Source organism: Typopeltis vanoorti, chromosome 1 (genome assembly GCF_054136105.1).
Source record: "Typopeltis vanoorti isolate ZY-2024b chromosome 1, IOZ_Tvanoo_1.0, whole genome shotgun sequence".
In the NCBI taxonomy this organism is placed as follows: Eukaryota; Metazoa; Arthropoda; class Arachnida; order Uropygi; family Thelyphonidae; genus Typopeltis; species Typopeltis vanoorti.
The window spans coordinates 44,535,018-44,549,193 of NC_143549.1; the positions used below are offsets into that span (position 1 = coordinate 44,535,018).

The 14,176-nt window shown below is 35.5% G+C and overlaps 1 protein-coding gene across 1 annotated transcript in view; it reads left to right on the plus strand.

The window, feature by feature from the left end:
• Nucleotides 1-14,176, plus strand: part of EDTP (Egg-derived tyrosine phosphatase) — a 451,026-nt gene that overhangs the window by 319,892 nt on the left and 116,958 nt on the right. The window contains exon 16 of the mRNA XM_090399919.1: nt 2,304-2,359. Within this exon, the coding sequence (XP_090256045.1) occupies nt 2,304-2,359 (56 nt within the window). The remainder of the gene's footprint in view (nt 1-2,303; nt 2,360-14,176) is intronic.

Genomic DNA, 14,176 nt, shown 5'->3' on the forward strand with positions numbered 1-14,176 from the left:
AGATCGACATAATAAGGGTGACTAAAACAAAAAAGACAAAAACTGGCGAAATCTTTCTAAGCAATGAATACAAAAGGTTATTTTCAGGCAGTTACAATCAGGGAAAAGGAATAGCATGAATGGTAGACAATAGCAAGTACAGTAATGTGGGAAAATATCAGAATGGGGAACTGGACAATGAGACTTATTTGTGCCTATGGTCCCACATCTACTAAGGTAGAAGTGGAGGAATTTTTTCAGGCTTTAGAGAAAGCAACTGACACAATGAGAAAGGATAAGTTGGTCATTGTTGGGGATCTAAATAGCAGAGTAGGAAATGATTGTCAGGCATGCAAAAATATTTTTGGAAAAATTGGAGAAAAAAGCAAAGCTAATAATGGCAAATACCTGGGATTTCTGCTCAGGACATGGAGTAGTTATTAATAACACAATGTTTCAACATAAAAATGTGTATAAACTCACATGGAGAGAAGAGGCAAGGAATAAGAAAAGAAAAATCTTATTAACTATGTTATTGTTGTTGAAAGTTTTTTCCCCACTTGGTTAGACTATAATAAATTTAGTTTAATCTCCTTGCAGACATGTATAATGCTATACATTAAGGGAAGGGCCACTACCCAGACCAGCTTCGACCTTTATTGAGGTCTTGTCAGTGGGAGCCAGACCTCGAGGTGGAAGTAATGGAGAAGTCATATTTACCTATACGAGTTGCCAAACAGTGTCTCACCTTATTATTAAATTACTCTGGATTTAGAGAAAGATGTTGGAAGTTTTTTCCCACTTGGTTAGACTATAATAAATTTAGTGTAATCCTTTATCCAAGTATAAGCAAATAAAGTTTGCACCTGAAGTATCTTCAGGACTGAGGCAACTCATGGTAAAGGTAGACTAAGCTCTCATCACTTGTCTTAGTATCTTCCATAATGCAAAGCATATCTCCTTGTGAACATGTATAATGCTATGCATTAAGCATAGGGCCACTACCCAGACCGGGTTTTGACCTTTATTGAGGTCTCGTCAGTGGGAGCCAGACTCAGAGGTGGTGGAAGTAATGGAGAAGTCATATTTACCTATATGAGTTGCCACACCTTTTGGCAACTAACCAAGTAAGTTGACTTATTTGAAATGTAATCAGTGCTCTGATATGACAGCTGCTACTATCTGCATGGTGTAAGGCCATCAGTTGTGTGTTCCTCTTTACTAGTTTACCTGTTTTGCAGGATGAAAAACCCAAGTTTCTGTAAGAGGGAAAACCATTTCACTTCCATATTTGTGGGTCTATTTGGCTGAGTGGTTAATCTACTTGCTTTCCAACCAGTAGGTCATGGGCTTGAATCCTGCAATGGGCATGGATGTTTCTGATTGTCTTTGGGAGATGAATTTCATCATCCAGTGTTAAGATCATTACCCCAATTATTGGAGACCTGAAGTTGAAAAAAATTCCATGTTTGGTCTTTAGAGCACAGCTTCCAGACTATGTAAAAATAATTAAAATAAAATAAAAAATTACAAAAAAATTTAGAATTGGTAAAAATGAAAAAACAAAAAAATCCTTAGCCCACCCACTCTACAAATGATGCCTCAGCCAGCATGAAATTCTCATGTTGTACCATCATTTTATTTGTGGTTTACTAATAACCTTTCATGGGCTGGAACCACAACAAAGAAAAAAAAAATGTATCTATCTAACTTGCTTTCATTTGGAAAATCCAGATAAAGGTGCTTCGTCCTAATGAGATTCAAAACCCAAGTCTTTCCAGCTGAAGGACATCATCAAAATTTATTGAAATACCTCTGAAGGCTCATTTGATTTTGACATATCTACTTAAAGGAAAGTAACTATCCATTTAAATCAACCTCCCCCCTCCCTTACAGAAAAATGTTGTGTAATTAACAGTGAACATCTTTTTGATTTTCTTAGTGATGAATTATGCTTCTAAGAAATATGAATAAACACAATTCTCAAATATTTAGCATGTAGCATTCCTACATCTAAATATGTTAAATTAGATGTAGGAATGTTGCTAATTTGTGTTTTAATTAATGTTGATAGGTTAGGATAGTGGCACTTTTATTCCTCTACTAGAACTCTTTCTATCTCTTGTCAGCATATATTTACTGTTTTTTGGACATTCCACTTTTTTTTAAGACTTCATATCACATTGAATTAAAAAAAAAAAAAAAAAAAAACCTTGAAAAATGTGCATGTATTTAAAAATGTGTGTGTCAGGTGTATTTCTTTAGTTTAAATTTCCCATTTCATTCATTTTCAAGTTTATTCATTAATAAATCTTAATTTTTAGTAAGAATCGCAGAACAAGTGGCAATAGTGATTGTCAGATGGATGGGGTCATGTTTGGTAAGTAACTTATTACTTTTTTTAATTCTTTAAAGCTACATGCCTAATTGGCATGTATCTTCATTTTGCCAATTTCAAAGGAGTTCGGTTTATAGAATGAAATTTCTTCTGAGCCATTGTATTTCTCTTCTATGCTTCGTGGTACAAAGTTTTCTAACTGTACACCAATGTATAATATGCTTATTTAAAATTTGATTAAAATTAGTTAGAAAATATTTACTAATGCAACTTTGGAATAGAGTTGTGAAACTAGTAATTAAGTCAGTGGGTAAAAAATGCATTTGACATCCCTACCGACCGAGGTGGATAAATAGTGAGACCGAACTGCTCTTCTTATCCATATTATTCAATAGGTGTTGCAGAATCATATCCAGATTTAGCTGGATGCCTGTAGATGTCCTGGCCAGTTGGGGGAGGGGGGGGGGGTAAATCTTTGCAAATGTCTGATGTTTTGGATGATGGTGAGTCAGTTTTTAATAGTTCTGTAATAGGTACTTCAGTTAATTAAGCTGCATTATTTCTTGTTACAAATAATGGGTTAAAAATAATAATTGAAAATTCATATCATTCCACACTTAATCATAATCTGAAATTATCCATAGTTAATTTTTGGAAACTGTGCATGAAGTACAAAGGAAAATCGGGAACTCTGTGAATGCTGTTTTTATCTATTAAGAGTTTTCCCTTAAATACATCACCAATTATGGATCATGACATGAGCTTGATTCTCAAGAAAAGAATACTTATATAGCATGTTTCAAATTAAAGTACTCCTATCCAAAGCAATCTGTAGAGAGAACCAGTGGTACCCTAACCAAATCACAGGGAAGAGATTTTGTAATGAAAAAAATTGTTCAAAACATGACTGATAGGGGAAATATTGCACTGTGAGTGAAAAAGAGTGAATTCTGCATACTGCAATGTCACGGTGAGTTATCGAGACTTGTTAGGCAGTTTCATCATCCTGCATCTGCAGCTAAAAGGATGCCTGAACACACAACAGTGTTGGTGCAAGATGTAGTGCTTCCCCCAAATAACATCTGAAGTTCAACAATTATTGCTTCAACATTTCACAGTAGATAGTAATCAATTGCTCATTTTCTATGAAATGGCCACTATGTTACCAGGCCTTAACAACTGTGACTTTTGGCAATGGGACATAGTTCGTCTGGCAGATTCGAAAGACAAAATCACACATCATGTGTGAAATCTTTCAACAGATCAATTGCATTATGCTGTATGGCAGTATCAGCTATTGGTCCTGTACAGAGGCCAATACATCCGTTACATCCATTGATTATCCAGATCTCTCATGTTGCATGTCATCTCTGTGATATGTTTTTTGTATCACATTGTTATGCGATTAGTGAAATAGACATCATTGAATAACTTCATTTGTCATTGACTCCGAATCATTTCACAATCCCATCCCATCCAGTTCACATAAATGTAATTTTATCCCTGCTTAGTGCTATATTTTCTGTATCGGTTACTTTTCAACTAATTTTTTTTTTTTTTATTGTCAATCTGGTTAGGGCACCCACTAAGTTTGAGGATATTTTGTCTACTGGTTCTCTCTATAGATTGTTCTGAATAGGGATACTTTAATTTGAAATACCCTGTATATGTAATTTGAAGATAAGACCATTGCTCATCTTACTTCAGTTTATAATATAGCATTATAAGAATGACATATGCAGTAATGTATAATCTGGGTAATGCTGCGTGCTTCACTACTATTCCTTATTTCCATATCCTTATTTTTGTTAACTGATGATACTATGAACACGAAGTTCTAATGTTCATAGTATCATAAACTTGACCTTAATGGCCAAGTTTATGATACTTGGCCGCCTGTGTTTAAAATAACTTAATCATTTTTGCTTGTTCTACTATAACAAGATGATGGCATTAACACTACTATGTTTAAAACTATACCTAATTTTTTTCTTTCAGATTGGGGATTAGCTGGCAATTAGGGATGGACAAACTGTGATAAGAATCATTGTGTATGTATGAATGATGGAGACAGCTTGGGAAGGGGATCTACCTCTTCTCCCAAAAAAATGCTATGTACCTATGCCAAAGGATTTGTATGGAGGGGGGCATCTGTAAACTCTGTTCTAAAGACATTACTTTTTCAAGGCACTTCATGCCTCCACTAAGCAGTGTAAAAGGAGTCTCCATTCAGCCTATAAAAATGCTCTTAGGATTTAAGCCCACTCTTTCCAAACAATCTAAGACTGTTTGGAAAGGCTGAGCAGTTCTCAAAGTGTAGTCTGCAGACCACTAGGGATCACCTATTCCCTTTTAGAGGATCTGTGAGCCCCAAACTGTTTTTTTAATATTATTATTATTATTATTATTAGATAACACCTCCAAGGAGTCCAAAGACTCATCAAGGGAGGGCACCTGCTCTACAACTCTGTCTCCACTAACCGCAACTGCCTTCATCATTTACCGCCGACCACCACCACTGTGTTCACAGACAATCACAAACATCCATGCCCACGCCAGGATTCGAACCTGCAGCCTTTTGGTTGCAGAGCAGATACACTAACCACTCAGCCAACCGGCCAGCATATTTCTTAGTATTAAGAAAATAATAACTATTTTCTTAATATTAAGAAAATAGTTATTTTTTTTTCATTAAATCATTTGTAATATATGTAATAGGTTTATTATTATTTTAAATAAATTGATAAATAAATATCTTTAATTTGTTTTAATTTATAATGCAGCAAATGACTAGGGGTGTGATGATTTAACAACCAGCTCACTTAAAACAGTGAATTCTCCCTCTAGAGAATTGCAACCCCTCCCCTCCCATCTTAGGGTAATGATTTTAAGTTCACAGCAATTCTAGAAATTCAAAATCTTTTGACACACATTTAACATGAGAATATCATTACCTTAAGAAACAGTCTCTAGTATAAATTAAGTGAAGGTTGAAAAATATTCCTGTAAAATTGTTATGTAAAACTATGTAGGAGACAATGCTTACATAATAAATTTAGTTTAATCCTTTACCCAAGTGTAGCAAACAAAGTTTGCATCTGAAGTAGTTTAGGACTGAGGCAACTTGTAGTAAAGGTGGACCAAGCTCTCATCATGCCTTGTCTCAGTATCTCCCATAATGCAAAGAACATCTCCTTGGGGGACATGTACAGGGTGTCCCAAAATTCACAAAAGATTTAAATTTAGCACCATTTGTGCGGTAAAGTGTTGCCAACGAGAAAAAAAAGACAGCATGACAGCTGACAGTTCAGGGTTATTAAAAATGGAGCGCTACACGAAAGAACAACACATTTTCATTGTTGAGCAATATTTTAAAAATAATGAAGGTTTGGCAGCTACAGTTCGCAATTTTCGTACAAAATATGGTCGGAATAGTGATTTAACTTCATCAACTGTGAAAAGATTAATTAAAAAATTCAAGGAAACTGGATCAATTAGTGATCTTATACACTCTGGCCGTCCTTCAACAAGTCGTTCAACAGAAAACATCGAAGCAGTTCGTGAGAGTGTTGCTGAGAGTCCAGGAACATCAATTCGGCACTGTGGTCTTGAATTGGGCATTTCAAGAAGCTCTCTACAGCGTATTCTCACGAAAGATATGCATCTTTATGCTTACAAAGTTCAATTAACTCAAGAACTGAAGCCTACTGACCACACACAGCGAAGAGAGTTCGTTGAATGGATTATGGAACAAGTGGATGCTTATTTTTCGAACAAAATCATCTTCAGCGATGAGGCTCATTTTCATCTTGATGGCTTCGTTAATCAACAAAATTGTCGCATTTGGGGTTCAGAAAATCCACGAGTGATTGTTGAGAAACAAATGCATCCACAACGTGTCACTGTTTGGTGTGGATTTTGGGCTGGAGGCATCATTGGTCCATTCTTCTTCGAAAATGCGGCTGGTAAGGCAATAACAGTTAATGGTGCTCGTTATCACGACATGATAATCCAGTTTTTTGTGCCTAAATTGCAAGATATGGATGTGGACGACATGTGGTTTCAACAAGACGGTGCCACATGCCATACAGCCCGAGAAACAATTACTGCACGAGTCATTTCCTGGTCGTGTAATTTCCCGTTTTGGTTATCAGAATTGGCCGCCCAGATCATGTGACTTAATGCCGTTGGACTTTTTTCTTTGGGGTTTTTTGAAGTCTAAGGTTTATGCCAACAAGCCCACGACCACCCATGCCTTGAAGGAGGAAATTGAGCACTGTATCAACGAAATTCAACCACATTTAATGCAAAACGGTCATGGAAATTTCGACAAAAGAATGCATATGTGCCAGCAAAGCTGTGGAGGCCATTTACCCAATATGCTATTCCATGCATAACCCTATACTGTATACTTTATGAATCAATAAGAAATTACAATTTTTAATTAAAAACCTGTGTTTTCTATCAAAATTACTTCTTGCATGAATTTTGGGACACCCCTGTATAAAGCTATGCATTAAGGGAAGGGCCACTACCCAGACTGATAAAGGATTAAACTAAATTTATTATAGTCTAACCAAGTGGAAAATAAACTTCCAACATCTTTCTCTAAATCCAGAGTAAATTAATAATAAGATGGTACACCTTTTGGCAACTCGTATAAGTAAATATGACCTCTCCATCATTGCTTCTTCCTTAGTATCACCACTTCTGGATCTGCCTCCCACTGACAAGACCTCAATAAAGATCGAAACTGGTTTGAGTAGTGACCTTTCCCTTAATGCATTAAGGATAGCATTAATGCATCTTAGCGAAGATGCCATTAGTGCCCTAAGCCTCGGACACAATTTTGCCGTCGCACCTATTGAAGTTCCGGTATTGGATGTTATGTACAACATCGAACGTGGAATCTGTCACTTAGCTCCAGAAACAGCCAATAACATCAGACTTGATGTAGCTAACATTCTCTCCCGTTCTTCACCCCCTAAAGTTAATTTATCTTCCAGTCAACTCTCTGCCCTCAAAAAGTTATGGAAAGAAAAAAGTATTGTCATCACCAGAACTGATAAGGATAATGCCACTGTTGTTCTCAACGCCTCAGAATATAATTAGCAAATGGATATTATTCTCTGTGATCGCACTACCTACATACCACTGCAACACAATCCCACAAAAACTCAAGTTAAAAAATTAAAAAGAAACCTACTTAAAAATGTTTCTTCCTGGACTCCTGACATTACAAAAAAACTCAAACCATTCTGTTCTCATCTTCCCCCCACCCCCGGATATACGGTTTACCCAAAATCCACAAACCTAATTCTCCCCTAAGACCTATAGTAGATGCTACCAATGCACCTTGCTACAAATTATCAAAGCAGCTAGCTAACTCTTTGACCCCCCCCACTGGTCTTACTTCATCTTATGTAAAAAAAAAACTCCACCCATTTTAAAAACTTAATTGAAAATGTTACTTTAAATAATACAGATATATTGGTCAGCTTTGACATGACTTCTTTGTTTACAAATATTCTCCTAATTGACACCTTAACACTCTTAAAAAACTTTTTTCCTTCTGATATCTTAGAGCTGTTTTCCTTTGCCATCAACTCTGGTTATTTCTCTTGGAAGAACAAAATCTACAGACAGATAGAGGGAACTGCCATTGGTCCCCTCTCACCTCCTCTAGCCAATTATTACATGGAAAATTTTGAAAAACGAGCCATTGACTCTTCCCCCCTCTAAAACCTTCTATCTGGCTAAGATATGTAGATGGTGTGTTCTCTATTTGACCTCATAGACAACAGAATCAACAAAACCAGTATGGTAGGAAGTCATCTGAATAAATTTATATGGAATAAGAGAGACATTAGTAAAAAAAATTAGCTGTATACAAGATGGTGTTCAAACCAGTTTTAACTTATCGATCTGAGAGATGTGTTAGAAATAAAACACTTGACCAAAAACTAGACCACAGATATGAGAGTCCTGAGAAAGATTAGGGGCTTGAATAGATGGCATCGATTGCAATGTCATATTTAAAAGGAGGATATTAGGAAAGAATTGACATTGGACTTGGCATTGTTTGCATCCAGGAATGTGTTATCAGAGCTAATCTCAGGTGGTATGGTCACTTAAACAGAATGGAGAGGAAAGATTAGCGAAACAAGTGTTTTCTGCCAGTTTGGCAGGAAGACCAAGATATAGGAAGATTGATATAGTAAAAAGTGCCTTAGAAGAGAGAGTATGATCTAATAATGTTGGAGTATTGACAGGTAACAGATTGATTTGGAAGAAAATTATAGATAGGAAGTTAGTAATGATGTAAGTTTTTCATGGAGTACTATCATATCCTGTACACACCCCTTGAGGGTACATCAGGCATTTGATGTGTGTGTGTGTGTGTGTGTTACCGCTAAAGCTCGAAAGCCGTTAATGTGCACATTACCTAGCTAATCTGCAGATTAACTGATTTGCTCCGTTAACGTGCGGAGTTTTCTGCATTTTACCTAGGTAATGTGCACATTAACGGCTTCCATATCGTTAAAGTTCAAAAGTTTGTTTCTCTCATTTCTTTTCCCTACTCCTCCCCCCCTCCACTTTTAGTTTGGTTTCGCCAGTGTCTTGTCGTCGCGATGTAAAGTGAATAAAAGTTTCCAAGAAGAAAGAATCATCTCGAGATTATCGAATAATTCAAGGGTATGATGTGCTAACTATACAAGGCTGTGAAAAACTCATTGAGCCATTGTCAGATGCGTGAGAAAGTGTGAAAAAGTTTGTCCATGCCGAAGAATTGTTTGACATATTGTATTCTACTCATTTGTCAATTGGCCACGGTGGAAGAGACAGAATGATCAAGCAATTAAATACACTATTAAATAAAAACATAACCCAAGCCCAAATAAAATGTTTTTGGATTTATGCGAACCTTGTCAACAAAAACAAAAATGTGGGAAAAAAGGGATTGTTGTAAAGCCGATTATTTCATCGCATTTCAATTGCAGATGCCAGGTGGATCTTATCGATTGCCAATCTCAACCAGATGGAAAGTGTAAGTTTCTTCTCGTATACAAAGACCACTTAACAAAATTTGTTGTATTGAAGCCGCTCACATCAAAACAGGCGGATGAAGTAGCCTATAACTTGCTTGGTATTTTTCTCCTTTTTGGTGCTCCAAGTATTTTGCATTCTGATAACGGACGCGAATTTTGTAATAAAATCTTGGAATGTGTAACACAGTTGTGGCCAAAAATCAAAATGGTTAATGTCAAACCTAGACACAGCCAAAGTCAAGGAAGTGTAGAATGAGCGAATCAAGACATTGAAAACATGCTAACTACTTGGATGGCTGATAACCAAACTAACAAGTGGAGTGAGGGCGTACGATTTGTACAATTCATGAAGAATCGTGCCTATCATTCTGCAGTTAAAAGAAGTCCATATGAAGCCATGTTCGGTTGTCCTGCAAAAGTGGGATTGTCTTCTTCTATTATACCACAAAGTGTATTACATTCGATAAATACTGAAGAAGACCTTGAAAAATTAGAAGATTCACAAGAAACTGTGATATGTGATCACAGTCAAATCTTACTCAAGAGGACATTCCGTTATCCCCTGCTTCTACAGAATCACCTATAGAAATACAAGAATTTATCGATAGTAATCTTAAACTGCCTTCTATACCGTTGATTGAGGATACAGTTATGAAGAATATTCAGTTACCCTGCACCTCCAAGGAATCACCTCTGCATGTTGAAGAAGTCATCACTGAGTTACCCTCAACTTCAGCAGAATCGCCATCACAGTTTCGTACAGTCTGTGAAGAGGACTGTACAAGAAATGGTCTGTATTGTTTGCTCAAAAGCAGCATCAGGTGCTCACAAGTGTAAATCGTGTGACATGTTTGTTCACGTAATTTGTGGTGAAATAGATCCTAAAGAGGAAGGGTATGGTATTAATGTATTGTGCAACATCTGTAAAAAGAATATGGATCAGAAAATACAGCGTGATGAAGTCAAGAAAGGTTTAGAAAAGCAAGTAAAGAAAATGTTAGCAGTTTCTAATGCAAAGCACCCAAATGTTGATGAAGGTGTCACTGTGAGAATTAAAGTACCGGAAGTAGACAGAGCAAAATCTGATGCCCGCTCGATTTTAGCTGTGGTTCTTAGTAAAACAGAGGATGGCTTTTATAAACTTGGTACTAAAAAGGGTATTTTAAAACAATTGTATGCAAAATCTGAATTCAGTGTTTGCAAAGAGAGATTTTTAACGAAAGAAGATGTCCCTGCTGTAGAAATATCTTTACGTCAAACAGCAATAAAACAATCCCTTGGTACTGGGCAGGGTTTCAGAAAACGTGACTGTAAATCTAAATGTACCACAAATAGGTGTGCTTGTCGCAAAAACCAATTGCTATGTAATTCAAAGTGTCACCAATCTTTAGATTGCACTAATAAGTAAACATAATTTTATCATATGTTTTGCAAATTCATTTCCTTAATTGTAATAATATTTTAAACCGTTTGATTCTTTGTATTATAGTTTTTTAATTGCTGTTCCAGCAAATATCTTATTTTCACTTTAACGAGTGCCTAGTAGGTAATGTGCAGATTATCTAGGTAATTTGCAGATTACCTAGGTAATTTGAGAAATGGAACAGTTTTCGGCACGTTAACGGATCACCCTAGTTAATCTGCACATTACCTAGCTAATCTGCAGATTAACTGATTTCTGCACTTTAGCGGTAACACACATACATATATATATATATATATATATATATAAAATTCCAGTCAAGTATCATTTACTTTGTAACCAAGTGAAAAAAACAATTACATCTCTCATTGTGCTAATGTCCCATTACTTCAAAAACAATAGGAAACCAAGAAATATCATTTGAATCTCTTAATATTTTTGTCCTTTCCTTCCTGCTTACATGGTGATCAGAATACATTATGAAAAATTATGGAGACAACTAGCATGTTAGAGCAAAACTTTAGTTTAATATAAACCAAAATGAACACTCGATGTTTCATTCTTCATATCAAGGTCATCATCTGGAGGACACACACATATATACAAAGAAACAAGCTGCATTACAATCTACATAGCTAAAGTTACTCGCCAACCGTTACAGCAATTATTAGCCTGACCTCTAGTGGGGAAAAAGAAAACACTTTTACTACATCAAAGTTAGTCCTATTATTATCTATTATTTTACAAAATTAAAGTGGACTGGAAAGCAACATGTTTATATATATATATATATATATATATATATATATATATATATATATATATTTTTTTTTTTTTTTAAAAAAGAATTAAATGACTAGAACTGAGGTTTAAGTAAAAAGGTTTTAATATAAAAACACTACTAGTTTCGGCTTGTAACAGCCTTCATCAGGTGACATTATAAAAGAAAGGGAAAAAAAATAAAACGCTGAAGCTTAAATAAACTATGCACATCATAGAGAGTCTCTATACATAATTGACATTAAATCGTTGTTGTTGTATTTAAAGCTGTTCTTTCGTATGTTGTATTGTTGGGAAAGTACGTGCTAGTAGCATCTCGTGAACGCCAGTACATGATTACAAGTAAGAGGATTTTAATATAAAAACACGACTAGATGAGATGCTACTAGCACGTACTTTCATAACAAACGAAAGAACAGCTTTAAATACAACCACAACGATTTAATGTCAATTATGTATAGAGACTCTCATGATGTTCATAGTTTATTTAAGCTTCAGTGTTTTAGTGTTTTTTCTTTCTTTTATAATGTCACCTGATGAAGGCTATTACAAGCCAAAACTAGTCACGTTTTTATATGAAAACTTTTTTACTTTAAAAAATACTTTAAAAAATATGTATGTTAACCGAGTTAATGATCATTCTTTCATATACATATATATATGTAGAAAGTAATTTTACCTTGGGTATAATAAATGTTAAAAATACCAAGCAATTTTAAACCTGGTTTTACTCCATTTCCCAAGTAAGCAAACAGACAAACAAGTCAAGTTTGCGCCTGCAAGTGATGCAAGTCTAGCTGATCCTACAGGTAGTGCAAGACCAAGGCAACTCGTGGTAAAGGTGGCATACTCTCTGATCACTAATCTTAATATTTACCCTTAATGCCAAAACACATCTCCAAGTTTGTCTGTTTGCTTATTGGGAAATGGAGTAAAACCAGGTTTAAAATTGCTTGGTATTTTTAACATTTATTATACCCAAGGTAAAATACTTTTCTACATTTATATCTCCTCCAGAGATTTTTATTTAATAAGGTTAAAACACCTTATGGTAACTTGTTCTAGTAAAATACTTATAAGCTCTGTATTACTAAATCTTGGTATTTCTAGCCTGGCTCCCACTGATGAGACCTCAATAAAGGTCGAAACTGGTCTGGGTAGTGGCCCCTTGCCTTTAATACAAAACATCATACATCCCATCCTTGGAGATGTGCTTTGGCATTAAGGGTAAATATTAAGATTAGTGATCACAGCTTATGCCACCTTTACCACGAGTTGCCTTGGTCTTGCACTACCTGTAGGGTCAGCTAGACTTGCATCACTTGCAGGTGCAAACTTGACTTGTTTGTCTGTTTGCTTACTTCGGAAATGGAGTAAAACCAGGTTTAAAATTGCTTGGTATTTTTAACATATATATATATATAAACTATGTAAGTATACATATAAATTCCAACTAACTGGTATGGAATAGTTTCAAATAAAAGCTGAAAATTGCTTTGTCCTAAAGTCAGGGTATGCTGGAAACTAAGTAGGCTGAATATGTGCCATCCAAATTCTTGGAATTTTTAAGCCATCATTATTGCTGAGATTAGGGTGGTTAATCAGATTCACAGGCTTCTTTAAATTTTCATTCATACCAGGTTTTTGTATGAAGTAAAGAGCTGGTACTTTTCCAATCAATTTGGTGTAGGGTGTTCAGAGCATGATCTGAGAGTCCTGCTTCACCAAAATTGTTATATTTAATGTGTCTTTTGTGTTCTTTTTTACGTATAGGGATTGTACTTCCAGTTTCACCAATATAAGGTAAGTTACAGGTGGAGTAGATGCAATAAACTCCAGGATGTGCCAATGGGAGGAGAGGATCCTTAGAGGAGTTGAATATGTTTTTTTTTTAATTTTATAGGTGGTTTAAAAGTGGCATTAAGATTATAATGGCGTAGGATTCTATTGATTTTTTCTGATAACCCTTTAATGTATGGAATAGCTATGGTTTTACTGTAATCTGTATTCTTTTTTGAATGAAGTTTTATGAAGAACTTTATTAATAGTATTTTTGTTATAGCTATTATTTATAAATGTATTGCTAATAATCTTTAATTCTTTTTTAAGAGCTTGTTCCTTAGAGCAAATCATTATAGCCCTGTTTTTAAGGGTGTTAATGAACAAATTTTTGCAAAAGGTGGTGATATGAGTTAGCATGTATATATTGGCCAGTATGTATTGATTTGCAATAAACTGTGAAGGATAGACTGCCTGAGAGATGTTTGACCAGTGTATCCAGGAACGGGAGCGAGTTCTGATTTTAGAATACAATAGTAAATTGCGTGCTCTCATGTTGTTTGTTCAGGTGGCTAAGGAATATGTTTAAAGTTTGTTGACCGTATGGCTTGATAATGAAAACATTGTCGACGTATCTAAGCCCCACTGTAGGTTTTAGAGTAAAGGAATCAAGAGCACTTTGCTCAAAAGCTTCCATACAAAAGTTAGAATTGGGTGTGTGTGTGGGGGGGGGGGGGGGGATAGTGGTACAGCCCATAGCTGTACCTTCCTTTTGCAGTAAAATTTATTTTGCCACACAATGTAACTGGAATGTAGTATGCAGACAAA